Source organism: Patella vulgata, chromosome 3, assembly GCF_932274485.2.
Source record: "Patella vulgata chromosome 3, xgPatVulg1.2, whole genome shotgun sequence".
Taxonomy (NCBI): Eukaryota; Metazoa; Mollusca; class Gastropoda; family Patellidae; genus Patella; species Patella vulgata.
Window position 1 is genome coordinate 64,381,706 of NC_065881.2, and position 16,757 is coordinate 64,398,462.

The 16,757-nt window shown below is 34.7% G+C and overlaps 1 protein-coding gene across 3 annotated transcripts; it reads right to left on the reverse strand.

Moving 5' to 3' along the window:
• Positions 1-197: 197 nt before the first annotated feature.
• Positions 198-15,409, reverse strand: LOC126816401 (transmembrane anterior posterior transformation protein 1 homolog). Of its 3 annotated transcripts, none has more exons than XM_050542887.2 (11): positions 15,275-15,409; positions 13,353-13,483; positions 12,653-12,777; positions 11,154-11,316; positions 10,437-10,572; positions 9,514-9,611; positions 8,474-8,624; positions 7,202-7,311; positions 4,467-4,526; positions 3,261-3,406; positions 198-2,775 (listed from the first exon to the last, which is right to left on the reverse strand). In XM_050542887.2, exons 2-11 carry the CDS (start codon positions 13,479-13,481, stop codon positions 2,208-2,210), a joined length of 1,686 nt encoding a protein of 561 aa, XP_050398844.1. In that variant the 5' UTR covers positions 13,482-13,483; positions 15,275-15,409; the 3' UTR covers positions 198-2,207. The 3 variants fall into 3 exon arrangements, with proteins under 3 accessions (XP_050398844.1, XP_050398843.1, XP_050398845.1); XM_050542886.2 differs by lacking the exon at positions 15,275-15,409 and adding an exon at positions 15,000-15,110; XM_050542888.2 differs by lacking the exon at positions 15,275-15,409 and adding an exon at positions 14,978-15,101.
• Positions 15,410-16,757: the final 1,348 nt, after the last annotated feature.

Below are 16,757 nucleotides of genomic sequence, written 5' to 3' on the forward strand. Positions count from 1 at the left end.
CTTTAAATTAAAATAAATAATATATACTTCAAATATGTTTTACTTTTGTAATTAGCTGTATCATATACTACCGTTAATTTAGTTTGATCATCCAAGTTAACCCAAGCAGGTTCCATTATAATCAAAGTGATTAAGTAATCAGCCAGAATGGGTATTCCAAAATTAAGTATCTGGTTACAAAACAAATTGCACATATATATATAAACAGCATATTTAATACAGCAAATATATTAGCACAATTAAAATGATGTCCATCTTTTCACATACTTTAAAGGTATATGGACCTATTAATGGCATTATCGGTAACTAAGTGTGGTTTAATGGTCGAGAGCGAGACATTAAGTAATATATTGAAACAATACAGGGACTTTAGTCTTGAGCTGTTGTTTCAATATATTACCCAATGTCTCAAGCTCAAGACCATTAAACAACTTAAAATACAGACACTCACACATGCTTTGCAATGAAATATGTCATGCGGGTCCAAAATTTCACACTTGCTTTGCAATGAAATACGTCATGCATGTCCAAAATTTCAACTAGTATGAATAATGTACCCTTGGCACATTGCCATGTCCAACCAATATTCTAAAAATAATTCAGTAATAGTAACGTAATCACTCAAAGAACAGTTTGAAAGCTTGCTTCTCAGTTACAAAGTACTGTTATGGTTGTATGTAAGTAGAATCCAATTTGAAATTTCAGAATATATCTGAACGAAGGGTGTTTGTTTCTTAAAGGGACGTTAGGTAAGATTAGAGCTGACATTTCTCGCTATAATAGTTAAAAAATAGATAATGAAAACAGAATATTAGCAATTCAAGTTTAGGCTAGCCTTGATCTTCATTTACTAATGTTGGTACAATAATAAATAAACAAAGTCTTGATTATCTATTTATATGTTAAATTATCCATCACAAGACATATTGAAATCCACTAAACATTGCAGGCTAACGATGGCATTGAAAGTTGATTATGGTTTTGATAAATTAATTAATGTCTAATTAACAATAAAGTTGTCTACGATATCACCCTTGGTGGAAGTGAACGTAAAACTCCAGGAATGCACGAACCATTAATAATTTAACGCCTAAAGAAAGACCTGCAATAGGCAGTTTTAGCTCTTGATAATGAATGTTTAATACAACATAACACTTTGTAGCCATTATTAATACTTAATATAAATAATGCAAATTTTAATAATAGGTCTTCTTTTTGTCTGTTTAAATAGTACTAATAATTAAAGTAAAAACATCCTGTTAGAAATCTGACTAATTGGTAGAAATCAGGATTTTAGAAAATATATAGATGACATCACAGATAAAAGCTCCAACAAAGAAAGGCACATATGTAAACAATTAAAATATATATATGCACTATAACATTATAAATTTCTTTATACTTTTAAAGAATAATTTACCTCTAGGTTTAACTATTATGCTTGCGAAGAAGCAGATAAGCTATAGGACAACAATTGTTCAAAGTGATAACATACAAAGTGGTTTATCTTTTACATTACACAGTTATACTTATTATTTACCCATCTCATGATCACTATTCACATACTTCATATTAATTTCAGCAGACCCTCACATACCATAGTAGTACAGCATTATAGTGACTGTCATACACATGCAGTAATTATAGTGACTGTCATACACATAATTATAGAGAATATCCCACACATAATTATAGTGAATATCACACAAAAACATACCATATTCACTTCACCCATAATTTTATACTGCAGCACACAAGAATAATATAGTGACATATTAAGTTTACTCTTACATATAATATTATACTGACTGTCACACACAATATTATTGTGAAACTTACACAATATTATATTGTGATTGTCACACACAATATTATAATGATCTTAATATTGTATCTGACAGTCACTATAATATTATGTGTAAGAGTAATCTTATATTTTTTTTTGTGACTGTCAGACACAATATTAATGTAACTGTCGTGAAACCCATGACAGAGACTTCAACACAAACTAGTGACTATCACACAAACACACAAATAGCTTTGATGGTCCCAAACGTGAAAACAATGACTTATCATCACACACAATATTAAAGTCACTATCACAAACAAAATAACACAGATTGTCACATACTGGACAGTGTGACAAGTCACAAAATTAATAAACACAATGGTTATGCATTATAAGCATTCAGCAATTTGAATTGATTTTATGTCTCTTTTTTGACTTCAGTATCACTGGTCTCAGTGATGACTGTTGGACTAGGAGGGCATGATGTATTACGTGGTGACACTTCCTGTATCATCTGATCAGCACTACTCTCAGACAGACAACGTGTCCTAGAAGATGCATTCACTCTTTTTTTCACATGAGTATATGTAAATCTAGATCCATTCAGATCTGTTCTTGGTGAAATAATAACTTCTGATTCCAAATCTGTTCTTGACTCTGTCATTTGGGAATTATTCATTTCACTAGAGAGATTATCTATAGCAGTTGGTAGATTGCTGGTTTGATCAGAATTATTACTGACATTGAAAGTTAAATGATCAAAATCCGACCGTGGTTCAACATCTACGACTCCCACACTCAATGAAGCAAAATCTAACTTGTGTTCCTCTTGTTCATATTCAGATGACCTTTTATCTTTTGCTGGAATAACTTGAGAGTCTATCTCTCTTTCTTTATCAAATTGTTGAACATCTCCCTTTTCTTTTAAAAACTTGGATCCATATCCCAGAAGAACAATGCTAATTAATATTTTTGAAGTCAGTAGGCTGCAAGGATAATATAGTATATTATTAAAATTTAATAATACAACTCATTCATTTATCAAAAAACAAATTTGTGTCTGGCAATTTAACTTTCATGCAAATCATCAACAGTAAATTGAATAGAATTAACACACTTCAGCTATGTCAGCTAAAACCAACAAGAATGCATAATGGTTTAACCTGGCTAATGCAGATGGATATACACCATGCAGTGTGCTATGAGGGAAATTGTGCCCTGATAGCAGTTTTATGGCCTACTCTAATTTGAAGTCCACTGGACCTCGGTTTTTTTTATTCCATCTGAATAACTAGGTGCTTTTCCTAACCAAGACCTCCATCCTAAACTACTGATGATGAAACCACACTAATCAATCTGGAGACATCCTAGTTTTTCTCATTTTAGTTACTTCAAATATAGACATATTTCTAAGATTTTAACCTAACGAATTCAAATGAATCAATGAAAAAAATATGTAATTTGAACTTACCATAAATATAGACATATAAGTAATGCAATTCCTACAATTCCAGATATTTTAAATGATTTACTACATACTCTAACAAGCAAACATCCTAATGGTAGAGGTGTAAAACCCATTTTTCTGGACAGAAGATCCGAATGATCAGTAAAAGCCTGGAACAATAAAAAGGTACAATTAAGATGACACAATAAACATTCCATTAACTCTGGAAAACCCACAAAGTCATATATGACCCAAGTTAATTACGACCTCACCCAAATTAACTTATTGTTCCAAATTTTACAACAACAGAATCCCAGTTTTCTGTATTTAACCAGATGTAATGCTTTTGCAAGATATCAGATGTCTCCTAGCAATGACTCAGCATGGCTACCTTCTCTTCAAAGCTAACACACATTAGTACCTCTAGATTTTTCCAATTTTAGACCATAACTAGGTAAGTTACATGTTTTTCATTTGAATAAACAATAAGACTTAGATCCAAAGACGAAAAAGGAAAAGTTTTGGCTAAGTATAATTCCAGGGAAAAAAAAAATTGTTAACATAGGTGGGTGACCCATTGGGTGTTTTGGGTCGGTCATATGTGGCCCATTGGGTTTTTAGTTTTGTTAAAGTTTATATTCAGGATATTATATTTAGATATACGTTCATCAAACATTATTATTTTGTTTGAGTGGCATATATGGCAACCGAAATACATGACAGAAAAAAACTGACATGTGAGCAAGTTTTAGACCAAGTGACAGCAGATGACAGTGATTTTCTCTAATAAAAAACGCAAAAGTAGACATTTATGTTTTGTTGTTAGCTTTCTTGAGTTACATACTTTAGATCAACATGACCCAGTTGTCACCTACCTACAACCCATCTCAAAAGTCAAGGTCAAATTGCAATAAAACATACTTTCAGTTAAGCTTCTGAAGGCTTTGTTTTGCAAAAGGGTATAATTTTCATTAATATCCCTGTTGGTTTGGGTTTTCTTAAACAGTGTGTTTATAATGATCAATCTAGACAGAAGAACTACTGATCATCTACTGTTGTTTGGTCGTTTATCAGTAAAGCATGACGAAGGTGTGCAAAATGTACTTGGTACATAATAAAGTAGTAATAACTCTATGTTTTATACCCTATAAATGACAGTTTTTACATTAAAATAGCATTATCTTCAACTGTTTTTTGTATAGTATATATGAATACATAATATATACTTACAGATTTTTGTCTACTTGATATCATATCAGAAGCTAAATTATATGTAAATTCTTGATAAACCTGTAAGAAAAAAAACCAGCGGTTGCCAGGCAAGATACGCTCACATTTTGCAAGAGATGAACAGAGAACAAGCTAAAAACAAAAGTGATTTTTCGTACAATCAGGGGCCTTAATGCAGAAAGATATGGTCTGAAATGTGCAAATATTGAAAGGGACTGAGATCTTTTGGACACAACCATATATTTTAAGTTTCATAAAAATGGGATTAAAATTGTAACCTCTAGAGGGTCCCCAACCTTCGTATTACTAGGGTGGCCCATGCACCTACAGAAATACAGTCAACCGCTGATAGTTCGAGACTACCACTGAAGCGTGCACATTCGCCGTGTCGAGGCCAACTTTCTGACAGTATGATACTATAAATAGCCATGGCACGTGCAATTCTCTACAAATCTATCAACTATTACAGCCGTAAAAAATTTATTGTTGACGATTTTGAATAGCAGTAAAATTAAGCTTCTTGGTTATTACAGCAGATTTAGATATTACGTTCGTTTCATTTTTTAAATCGCTTTATCATTAACTGTACCGTTCAGAGCAGCATCTTTTGGTTTAGTACAAATAATATCTCTGAAGCACTCGGGTTAGACAGGAACATGATACTAGCAGTAGTTTCATTTTACTTTTACAAGCTTCTTAAAACAATTGTTGAGCTAGCTAACGTGCTCATTTCTAAATTCAATTTCTTGTTCTAGCTTTCTGTTATGTTTCGTAAAAAAGTAGTCTTGATTATCCCGACCTGTCAATCAGCCCTTGAATGGTCGATAGACTGGTTAAGCGAGACTAATTTCAAAACAAGGGCACGTAACCTATTTTTTACTCAAGAGTGTCTGGATGTTATGGACGACACATGGAACCAGTTTTCAGTCTATTATTTATAGATGATTAATGGTCATAGCTTATTAAGTACAACATGATCGTTTATTTAGTGACTATAATTGTGTGAAACTGATTTGAGGCTTGGCATATATATAAATATTGTGGCGAAATTGTCGAGATATATGGAGATATTTATTTATGGTGGGTCACCCTAGTATTACATACTTTTACACAATTTGTGTACAAAGAGCGGCCATTTTGTCGTGCAGTTTCGTTTCGTTTTGATTTTCCCGAAATTCGAATTCAATCTTCATTATGGTGGAATGGTGATATATTTTAATGTTTTTCAAAATCGGATAAAAAATTGTGACCTCTAGAGAATCCACAAGCTAAAGAACACGATTTTTCGAACAATCCGGGGCCATAATCCAGGAAGTGACAGTCTGATATGAGCAAATAGCGAAAGCAACCAAGATCTTTTAATTTTCATCAAAATATGATAACAATTTTGACTTCTAGAGGGTCCACTACCTTGGTATGCGTACAAGGAGCCGCCATTTGGTCAGTCAGTTTTGGTCCGATTTTCACGAAATTGGATATCAGCCGTCATTAGGGTGTAACAGTGATAAATCTAAATCTTTATTAAAATTGGATACAAATTGTGACCTCTAGAGGGTCCACAAGCTAAAAACGTGATTTTACATACAATCAGGGGCCATAACACAGGAAGTTACGGTCCGATAAGTGCAAATATCAAAAGGAACCACAATCTTTGGATTATAAACATACATTTCAAGTTTCATCAACATCGGATATAAATTATGAGTTCTAGAGTGTCCACAACCTTGGTATTACATACTTTACACTATTTGCATACAAGGAGCAGCCATTTTGTCTGGCAGTTTCGGTCAGATTTTTACTCATTGATGTGTAAGGGTGATATATTAAGACAGTTTTTAAAATTGAATACAAATTGTGACTTCTAGCTGGTCTACAAGCTAAAAATGTGATTTTTTGAACAATCAGGGACCATAATCCAGGAAGTTACGTTCGGATATCTGCGATTATCAATAGGAACCAAGTTCTATGTGATATAAACATAAATTTAAAGTTTCATCAAAATCGGATAAAAATTGTGGCCTCTAGAGGGTCCACAACCTTGATATACCATATGTTTACACTTTTTTGCATACAAGGGGTGGCCATTTTGTCCGGAAGTTTTGGATCCGATTTCGATTGAAATTCGAACTCAACCGACATTACGGTTTAACGGTGATAATCATATAATAACTGTGACCTCTAGAGGGACCACAAGCTAAAAACATGATTTTTTGTACAATCAGGGGCCATAATTCAGGAAGTTATGATCCGATATGCGCAAATATAGAAAGGAACCAAGATCTTTGGGTTATAAACAAGTATTTCAAGTTTCATCAAAATCAGATGAAAATTGTGACCTCTATAGTGTCCACAATTAAAAAAAAGACTTTCCGTACAATTAGGGGCCATAATCCATGATGTTATAGTCCGATGCATGCCAATATCGAAAGAAACCAAGATCTTTGGGAGATAGACCTATATTTCAAATTTCGTCAAAAAAGGCATATGAGTTTGTTTTTTTACATAATCAATTAAATATAAATTGAATATGAACATTTAGTTTATTGCTTGAACAAGATATATTGAATGGCAAGAATTGCTATATTTTGACTGTAAAGATTGATTAGTTTGAGGTAACATAATAATGCCCTGTTAAATCTAGAATTCACCTGCCTATTTATCATTAGACCAACTTGCCCTGGACTAAAATGTGTCGGAGTTTGTCACAATTTTTGGAGAAAATTGAAAACACCTACCTCTGATGATATTTTGTTAAATTTTAATACAAAAGCATGTTTAACCCAATCTACGATGAATTCTGATAATAAAACTAACAATGCATCTGGTAATATCACCCAAACATGATCTGTTAAAATAAAGCATATCAATAATTATAAACACTTCTAACAGAGCTATAAAATACCAAACAGAGAGATAGAAATCGGGTTTAACACGGTGGGGTCCTTAAAAAAGGGAGGAAACCAGAGGACTCGGAGAAAAACCACGAAGGTGTGGTCAAAACCATGGGCGTGGATTTGATGGGGACGGAGGGGACGCGTCCCCCCCCCCTTAGAATGGGAAGGGGGGGGGGACGAATAGGTCTCTGTCCCCCCCATGATTTTGATCGCCAGGAAAGATTTTCAGGTTTATATCCACATGATGGTGAGCTTGTTTCTACGTATCTGGAACTGAATCGGGACTTGGAACAAGAATTGACATTCTTCAAGCGCCAGTTTTTGGCCAAATCTATTTCACTTGTGCACGAAGTGTTCCTCATTATGTCACCTAAAGTGGGGCAGATGTTCCCTTATGTCGAAGCTCTTCTCATCTCACACTGCTGAACCTGGCTAGTTCCTGCTCAGCCGAGCGATCCTGCAGCACTCTGCGCCGTATCTAAACTTGGCTGCGCAACTCCATAACGCAAAACCGACAGAACCACTTGAGGGCGTGTGCGGTGCATAATGACCCCCTTCATGTTGCCAAGATATTCACAGAGAACAGTCCTGATCGTAGAACGATTCACTTAACTTCATGAACAATTAATATTTATGCAGCTTTGATGTAGGTAGTCAATTTTTCCATATCGTCATCATATTACCGATAGTTACAGCCTTCATCGAAATAACACTGGTACAGTAAACTATTCGTAATTATTTATTTCGTTTGGTAATGAAATGTTCCAGGTTCCAGGGTTCGTCCGTCCCCCCCCCCAAAAAAAGTTATGACAAATCCACGCCCTTGGTCGAAACTAAATGATAGACCTAATGATTTAAAACGCATGTGTTAGGTGTTACACCATTTCCCCCCCCCCCCCCCCTACAAAATACATAGACAAGAAAGATGGAACATGTTATTTAACTTTTTTTATTTAAGGCATAATTCATTTTTATTTCTGGCACAGATTATTTGAATTTATTTATTTAAGGCATAGACCACTTTAATTTAAGGTATAAATCATTTCTATTTCTGGTACAGACCTTTTTCATATAAAACATTAATCATGAACAGTTAGTATTGTTGGTATTTACCTGGGTTCCATGAAAATTCTGTCATATTTCTAATAAACACCACCGATAATAGAATTGCATAATGAAATCTTTCTTTAATATCACCACATGAGATATGAAAAAGATGATTTCTATCTAATCTTTTAAACAGATTACCTTTGATTTCAACAAACTGAAAAAAAAACTCAATATATATTCAAAATTAATTATTATTGTTTAATGCCTACAATTAAAGTATCAAATTTTCCATGGATTAATCTGAGCTATAATTAGTGATGGGTATCGCCACTGCAGTCACGATACGATATGTATTGTGATTCAGGTGCTATGATACGATTCATATCAAGATTCATAACCAGGTCAATATTTACCAAGAAAACAACAGGATAAATGAATAATTGATATTTTATTGGAGTCACAAATTGCAATTATTTTGACAGATCCAAATAAGGACCAAAACAATTTAAGGATGTTTGTGTACATATGGATAATGTGCGACATTGATAATTAAGAGTGACAGGTTAGTTACTGAAGCGACAAAAAAAAAACATAAAAAAGAATCACGATACATAGATTCTGTGTCTCGCGAGTCGATACGTGTGTCATAATAAAGTGAATTGCTGTACATCGATCCAACTATATGTCATGCCAGCACTAGCTTAATATACTCAAATCATCTATTTAACATTTAATAAATAAATCAAAATCTAAATATGAACAGTAGATAATATTTGGCTTGCATGGGTTCAATCAGATTAAAGAGGCCTATCAAAAGCTGTTGGTTAAGATTATCAGTAGCCCGTTTGTTTTTGGTTTTTTTAACCAGATCCTGTGCAGAGATTATCACGGGTGGTCTAATTTGCAAGTCAGCATGTCTTTGTAAATACTGAATATTTAATCATTCAATTAATATGTAAATAATCCACGGGTCTTTGTAAAGCCCTAGATGGAGTACAATAATACATGATAACAATTTCGATTTATTATTAATCCTTATATTAAAATTTTGTAAAATCATAAGGTTTCATTTAGATATTATTGCTGTCTTTATACATACTTACATTATTTGACATCATGATAGTCAATAAAGCTTTACTGTGAGAATTAAAAGCTACATTTAAAACTGCTGCTTGAAATAATATAATCAATGTATGAATAACTAAAACATAGTTAAGAGAAAAAACACATATAAAAACAAAGGTACTTCACAATGATCCAGAATTGAATCAAGTTCACTAATAGATATCACCTCAACAAATAACCCAATGATCACAGGTAGTGGAGAATAACTTCCCAGCAAATATACAAGGAACAGTACAAGATCACAGTCAGACAATTCAAAATGTCAAAATGAGTGGTCAAGTTAAACATTTCTTGTGAACACCCTACACATAATAGTTCAAATAAGATTTTTCATTTGGTCATAAGGAAGAACACTATGGAAAATTAAAAAGTTTTTGATGGCAAGGTAATCTCGATACAAACTTCTAAAACTTGGTGGAATGTTCATTTTGCAAATGGGGGGGGGGGGGGATGGCTGAATGGTTAGCATGTGCACGCTGTATCATAAAGCCTGTCATTGAGTCAACTGGCATGGTTTCGAATCCCCGGTTGTACATGACAAGGAGTAGGGCCGTCTGTCCAACCTTGTGGGTTTTCTCCGGGTCCTCCGGTTTCCTCCCACTGCTAAAGACCCCTACGCGCAAGCGAATTATTGGAATAAAATTAAACCATATGTTAGTCCCGAAATGACCTAGTTTGTGTCGAGTGGACGTTAAACCCCATTTCTCTCTCTCTCTCATTTTGCAAATAAATTAACCCAATCAAATTTTAGGATCGTGAATTTCTAACACCTAACTGTCTCAACACCTTTTGAGGACACTATACAGAAATAAACTTGATGGGAATGCTCATTGTGGCATAAGAAAGAATCTAATCAGGAGACTTAACAAGTCTTCTCTATCAAAGTTTATCAAAAGGATACTGACATAAATAATAGATAATATAAAATGTGGCAAAGTTCCAACATGTTCTCTTCTTCTACCTCTTGGTTCTGTAGCCGTCCAAAACATGGCATCTAATATATCTTGTCCAAATCCTGAAAACAATTTATCAGCTACCTGAAATACATTTTATATCACTCAAGTTTAAATAATATATAATCTTTATAGACAATTTGAGTTTCAGATCAATGTTAGATTTCCTTCTCAGGGTCCTTTACTAAAATCTGTTTCCAATGAAGTGTTGAAAACTTTCATTTTCTTAAACATACATTATGCAAGAGTTAAATCTGCCTATTGCAGGTTTTTCTTTAGGCTTGAAATGTTATATAAACTATTAATTAGACATTTATTAACATGACAAGACCATAATCAACTCTCGATGCCATCTGATGGGTCCGATTTTCATTAGATTTGAATCTGATCTGCCATCCAACAGCTGTTGATGATTAACCGTAAAAATGGATAATCGAGACTTTGTTTATTACAGTAACATTGAGAATCAAGGCTACAGTGTTTTTAAAATGAGCATTAATTTGACTAACATTTTCAAAATATTCCCATTACATTATCTATTTTTTAACTATTATAGTGAGAACTGTCAGCTCTTTATCTAATTTTCCATAATGCCACTTTAATAAATTAGGCCATCAAACCTGAAAATGTGGCCTGCAAAGTTTTTAGATAATAGATCTACTTACGTCTAACATATTATGAAGGACATAAAGTTTTATGACAGCTTGTCCTCGGACTAGATGATACATCATAGATGTATCTATATAGTTGACAATAAAACAACACATAACAAACACTAGCCCCTTTAACAAGTCACATATCTGAGCTGATTCCAAATATCTTCCAGATCTAAAAGTCAAAATATAATATCTATATGAGGCCTTTTGCTTCCATAACCATCACCGGTGTGGGGTCATTAAGGAGGTGTCCTCTGCTACTTTTTTTTTATGACATATCCATTACCAGATCAAACTACTTGAACCATTATCAAAAATTTTACAAATTTAAGGGCCATGTGTCAATATATTACCTTCGACCTTGTCCGTCAAACGTTCCCTGGACAGAGAGAGAGAGAGAGCGAGAGAGAGAGAAATGGGGTTTAACATCCACTCAACACAAACTAGGTCATATTGGGACTAACGTATGGTTCAATTTTATTTCCATAATTCGCTTGCGCGTAGGGGTCTTTAGCAGTGGGAGGGAACTGGAGGACCCAGAGAAAACCCACAAGGTTGGACAGGCGACCCTACTCCTTGTCACGTACAACTGGGGATTTAGAAACCACGCCAGTTGACTCAATGACAGGCTTTATGATACAGCGCACACATGCTAACCATTCGGCCATCCACCCCCCCCCTTCCCTAGACAGTGAGGACCAGAAAGAATGACTGTATTTGCTGTACTCTCCATATATTTTAATTGATTTACATACAGTAATTATCGTCTCATGGACATAAACATGGCATGTATAATTTTAAGTCAATCGGATAATGACTTATTAATGAAAATGAGGGGCAATTATAATATATAACAATGTGGGCATATAAAAATAACAAGTCAAAATTGTTCTTTAGATAGTGATAATCTTGACGATTAAAACTATAAACATATATTGGATACCAGTTTGGACTTGCTGTTAGACGATAGAAATTAAATATTGTTAAGGTGTCGGTTGACAATCTTAAACAAAATGATGGTAGTGGTGTAGTAATTCAAAATGAAAATTTGCTAGGTGAATATAATCATGTTTAAGATCATGTAAAGGGCTATCAAATAAAGGGCTATCAAACAAAGGGCCAGGCCAAAATAAGGTGATCAGATTTCAGCTAGTCGAACACAACTTCCAAGTCATTTTAGGAGTTGTACAGTTCCAAAATGAATATTCCCTGCCATAACATATCATCATATTGCAGTATGATATGAAGGTTTTGGTCCATAAATAGAAAATTAAACTATTCGGCAAGATAGTTGGGGCCAGATAAATTTAACTATCAGGCAAATCTGTTGTTATAAATTAGAGAAAATATGCATAATAAAATTAATGTTGATATAACACGTTCATTTCTTTCTCCCATTTCATGTTCATATTGAGTTGTTTAATAAGAGATTAATAATGTTAATACATTTGCTTGGTAAAATTTTAAATATTATTAATTATTGCATACATACAGATTAAATTTCTTACCCAGAAGAAAAGAAGCCACATGGGTGTGTAAATAGTCTAACAAGTGCCATAAATATTCTCAATGGAAGAAATGTGAATAAGAAGAGAAAGGCATCCACACATTGAAAGAAACCATATGCACAAAACTAAAAGAAAAATAATCATTTACATAAATAACACTGTATATGTCATGGAAAATTCTACTCCCTCACATTCTAGTCAATAAAAGTAAGTGTATAATCTTAGTTAGTAGCTATTCAATTGCTTTAATAATAACTGTACCATATATAAATTATAAATAACATTTGATTAGACGCCAAATTCTAGTTTTCCTGGGTCACCTCTGTGGGTCTATTCAAAGTACTGCTTTGATCTGGGAATTTTTGTGGTGATTTTCCAATGTGGTTCCTCCTTGTCAGTGGTGCGGGAAAGAGGGCCTGGCAAGGCACAATGCATAGTCGTTGGATGAAACAAAAACCGAGGTTCCATGTACACATTGACATGCACATAAAAGAACCCTTGACAGTTGGAATATGATATAAGCGTAGGCCATAATGCCGCTGTCCAGGCAAAATTTCCCTCATAGTACACTGTATGGCATATGCCCGACTTCATTAGCCCAGTTGGTGCAGAACAGTAGGACGTTAAAATCCATTTCATTTTAAAGTATTTCAAATTTATATATTTACGGTTTCCTTTAAAAGCTGTTAGAATCATGTACCTTTTCCAATTCTCTGGGAGTTTTCATAAAAGTATACACCCTTTCTCTTCTTTCAGCATATTTGGATTCATCTCTCTCCAGACGATACCCCCGTGTGAGTTCCGAAGTTATAAATCCAAACACAGACATTTCTGAAATACAAATATTATTAAGAGGTTACAATAACAAAGGGTACAACAGGTTTGTTAGCATTTTGACGTGAAAGTAACTACTGTTGATCATAGAGTGAATCGACAAACTCGAGCATTGTGTAATTAATTTATATGGTATGTATTAATATACTAGTATATCATTATTATTACTTATGTTACAAGACATATTCACCAAGGTTGCAATACATGTCATTGTAATTACATGGGTAGAGATCCCTCCCAGAAAATGAGGGCGGGGACCAAAGGATATAAAAGTCACAGACACAGACCGTTCAGAAACATTTAGAGACATGAAAACACCTGGTACCAAGGCCGCAGATCCCGGGAGGGATGGGGTGGGCCCCCCCTGGATTTTTACTGGGGGGGATTTCATATGCCTCGTCCCCCCCCCCCCCCCCCCCCCCGAAAAATGCATCGATAAAATTTCAAAAGTCTTATTTTTAGCCCGGGAAATGTAGCCTATATTTCCGAACATGCCGATGTACAATGTCCAGAAATGGTCTCAGATGGCATTTTGAGACATCCTAATTTTAAAAAATCTTCCGAGGGAGGCACCAAGACCCCCGCTAAATGGGCGCCTGTAGCGCACGTGGCGTATGCCTTCGCCCACCGTACTCTGTCAGCGTCTCTCAAAACTTGAGTCCTATTTTCAGACTGAGGATATTTCCCCTTTGTTCAAAAATGCCCGGTCTTTGATGTAACCCAGATCTGAGAATGATCTCTTCATGACCTCAGCAGCTTATGCTCAGAGCTGGCCACTTGAGAAATTATTCATCACATTTTCATCCGTGACCGGCAATTTCTCGGTACGTTCATCTCTGCAGAATGCTCAGAAATGGTATCAGATAGCGTTTTCAGGCATCCTGCTTTCAAAATTTTGGGGGGGAGGACCCCCAGAACCCCCCCCCCCCAGAACGGTGTGCGCCTACGGCGCAAGCCGTGTGTCAGGCTCCGCCCGCCACCTCCACCCCCCCCTAAAATGTAATAAGATCTGCGGCCATGCCTGATACCGATACACAATTTCAGAACGGTAGGCCTATACTACCTTAGAAGATTTACCACTCCTTGTATAAATTCATACTATATCTATATCGTATAGATTTTAATTTTTACCGGGGAACTGTTTTACACTCAGCTGTCATAACCTGACAGTGACAGATAATAAAAACTAGTTATCTCCATGATTGTCCCTTTAGTAAATAAATACCTTCCTCAATCAAGACTTTATAGAGGCAGTATGTGCTTCAAAATCCACAGAAAATGACAAGTCACCCTATCTATGCCGAAATTTTCACATATCATGACTTTTCATTGTAAGTCTATTTATAGATCTACATGGTAGGCCTACTTATTTTATTCGTTTACGGTACTCAATTTATTCATTCTGTGAAACAGCAAAGTTTGATTGTTTATAAATTTACTTTCATGTTCTCTTAATATATCATATAATTTTAATTTTATAATATACATTACAAGTGTAGTAAGGTAAATTTACTGGTGCAAGTGTGTGACATCCAAAACTTAGGCCGTCTGTCTACAGTTAGCTCTGCTTGTCTAAGTAAGAGGTAGATGGATCTCTGTGTGCAGTTGTGATTGTCGAATCTTACTGTAAAACAGTTCCCACCACGAACCTTGACTTTACCGACGCAGAGCACTGTCCTGGACAACCTAACCCAAGTCGGGTCAGCAGGCATTGTAAGTTGAAATGCATATGACAACTATCTTTTCATTTATAACACCCCATAAATTCTGCACACTTATCATAAATACCTTTATTTAAATGACTATATAAAACTATGCTTCATTACTAATCAATTAGAAGATCATTATGTTTATTGAACCTCTGTCACGGCTTTCAATTTTGAAGATAGGCCTAAATGACAACACATTGACAGGTTTTCCATATTTTCGTGAAGTAGGTAGTGCATTAATTTTTAAATATTCGGTATGTTATATTAATATATTTGAATTTTGTTTTAACTTCCAACTATCACATTGTTGATCTACAAGAAATAATTTGAGTGCGTCTTATTTGTAGCCTACTGTCGAAGACTCAAGAATCAAAACTATTTTACGAAGGACAAATTTGGTAGTGGCTATAGGCTAGTTATAAAAGAAACAGACAAAAAGAGACAATACAGCTTCCTTTGAAATTTTAAAGGCGGTTGGGGGATTTGACAGGAGATATAAATAAAGACCAATTTAAAAAAAAAAAAAAAAAAAAAAAAAAAAATTGGCTGTAGGCCTATAGTGTTATCTTGAAAATAAATTCGTCTTTTTTATTTGTTCTTTATTATATAAATGCTGAGAACTTAGCAAAAATATCATTTTCAACTTCAAATTCCAACGTTTGAAGGCAGCTCATGCAAGGAGGCAATAGGAAAACAAGAGAGGTAATTGTGTTATTATTTCCTGTGTCAATGATTTTTAAGGGTGGGAAATAATGCCCATGGTCGTATAATAGGCCTAGTGGGTTGATAACCTATTGAGCAAAAGACATAGAAATAATTATGTTTTGACTTTTTTAGAAAATATGAAATTATCGCTTTAACTGTCCCGCTGCAGGGTTTTTGATCATAATTATTTTAATTCATTTCAACATCGACCATACTGGCAATTTTGGAAAATGTGGAACTAATTAGAGGCACAACAGTTAAAAACTCATCGGCGGTACATGTATTTAAAAAAAACCGCGGGGTAGGGGGATGCCGCATCGAAAATAAACTGACGTAATTTTCTGAACATTAAATTTCTAATATAAAACTAACTTCTGTGGTAGAGCCACGACTCCTTCCGGGGGCTTTTAAAATCTCGATATTGAAGAGCTATTTTCTCACAAAAGAGAACTCTCCAATGCGTAATCAGACCACAGTTGATTTGAATAGAAAAGCGGCCCGACGGTTAATTGGCTTCCTAAATCACATTCTTCATAAGAAACAGACAGGTGTCGATCTCTGCCTTCGTCCGAGTGTTTACTTTTGGCCATGGTCTGTAGCCCTGCGCAGTCCACGGAGATTCTGGAATTTAAGGACATAATATAGGCTACTCTTTTCAGAGATTGTGGGTTTTTTTTTTACATATATTATCCCATTTCGCGATTCTTTATTATTTTCTTAATAATCGGACTATTGACCAGTCATAATTTAGAACAAGAATTTGCTTTGTTTACAGTAGTGAGTAGTGGGATTAGCTCTAATCAAGCGAAACACTGCGAGGAGTATGCCGGTCTAGGCAGGAAGAAAGTTCGGAAATT

Coding starts and splice junctions, on each gene's coding strand:
- LOC126816401 (XM_050542886.2), bottom strand. Junction 8,625..9,513: donor CTATCATGATGTCAAATAAT/GTAAGTATGTAT, acceptor TTTTTTTTTCAG/TTTGTTGAAATCAAAGGTAA. Junction 3,407..4,466: donor TATCAAGTAGACAAAAATCT/GTAAGTATATAT, acceptor TTATTGTTCCAG/GCTTTTACTGATCATTCGGA.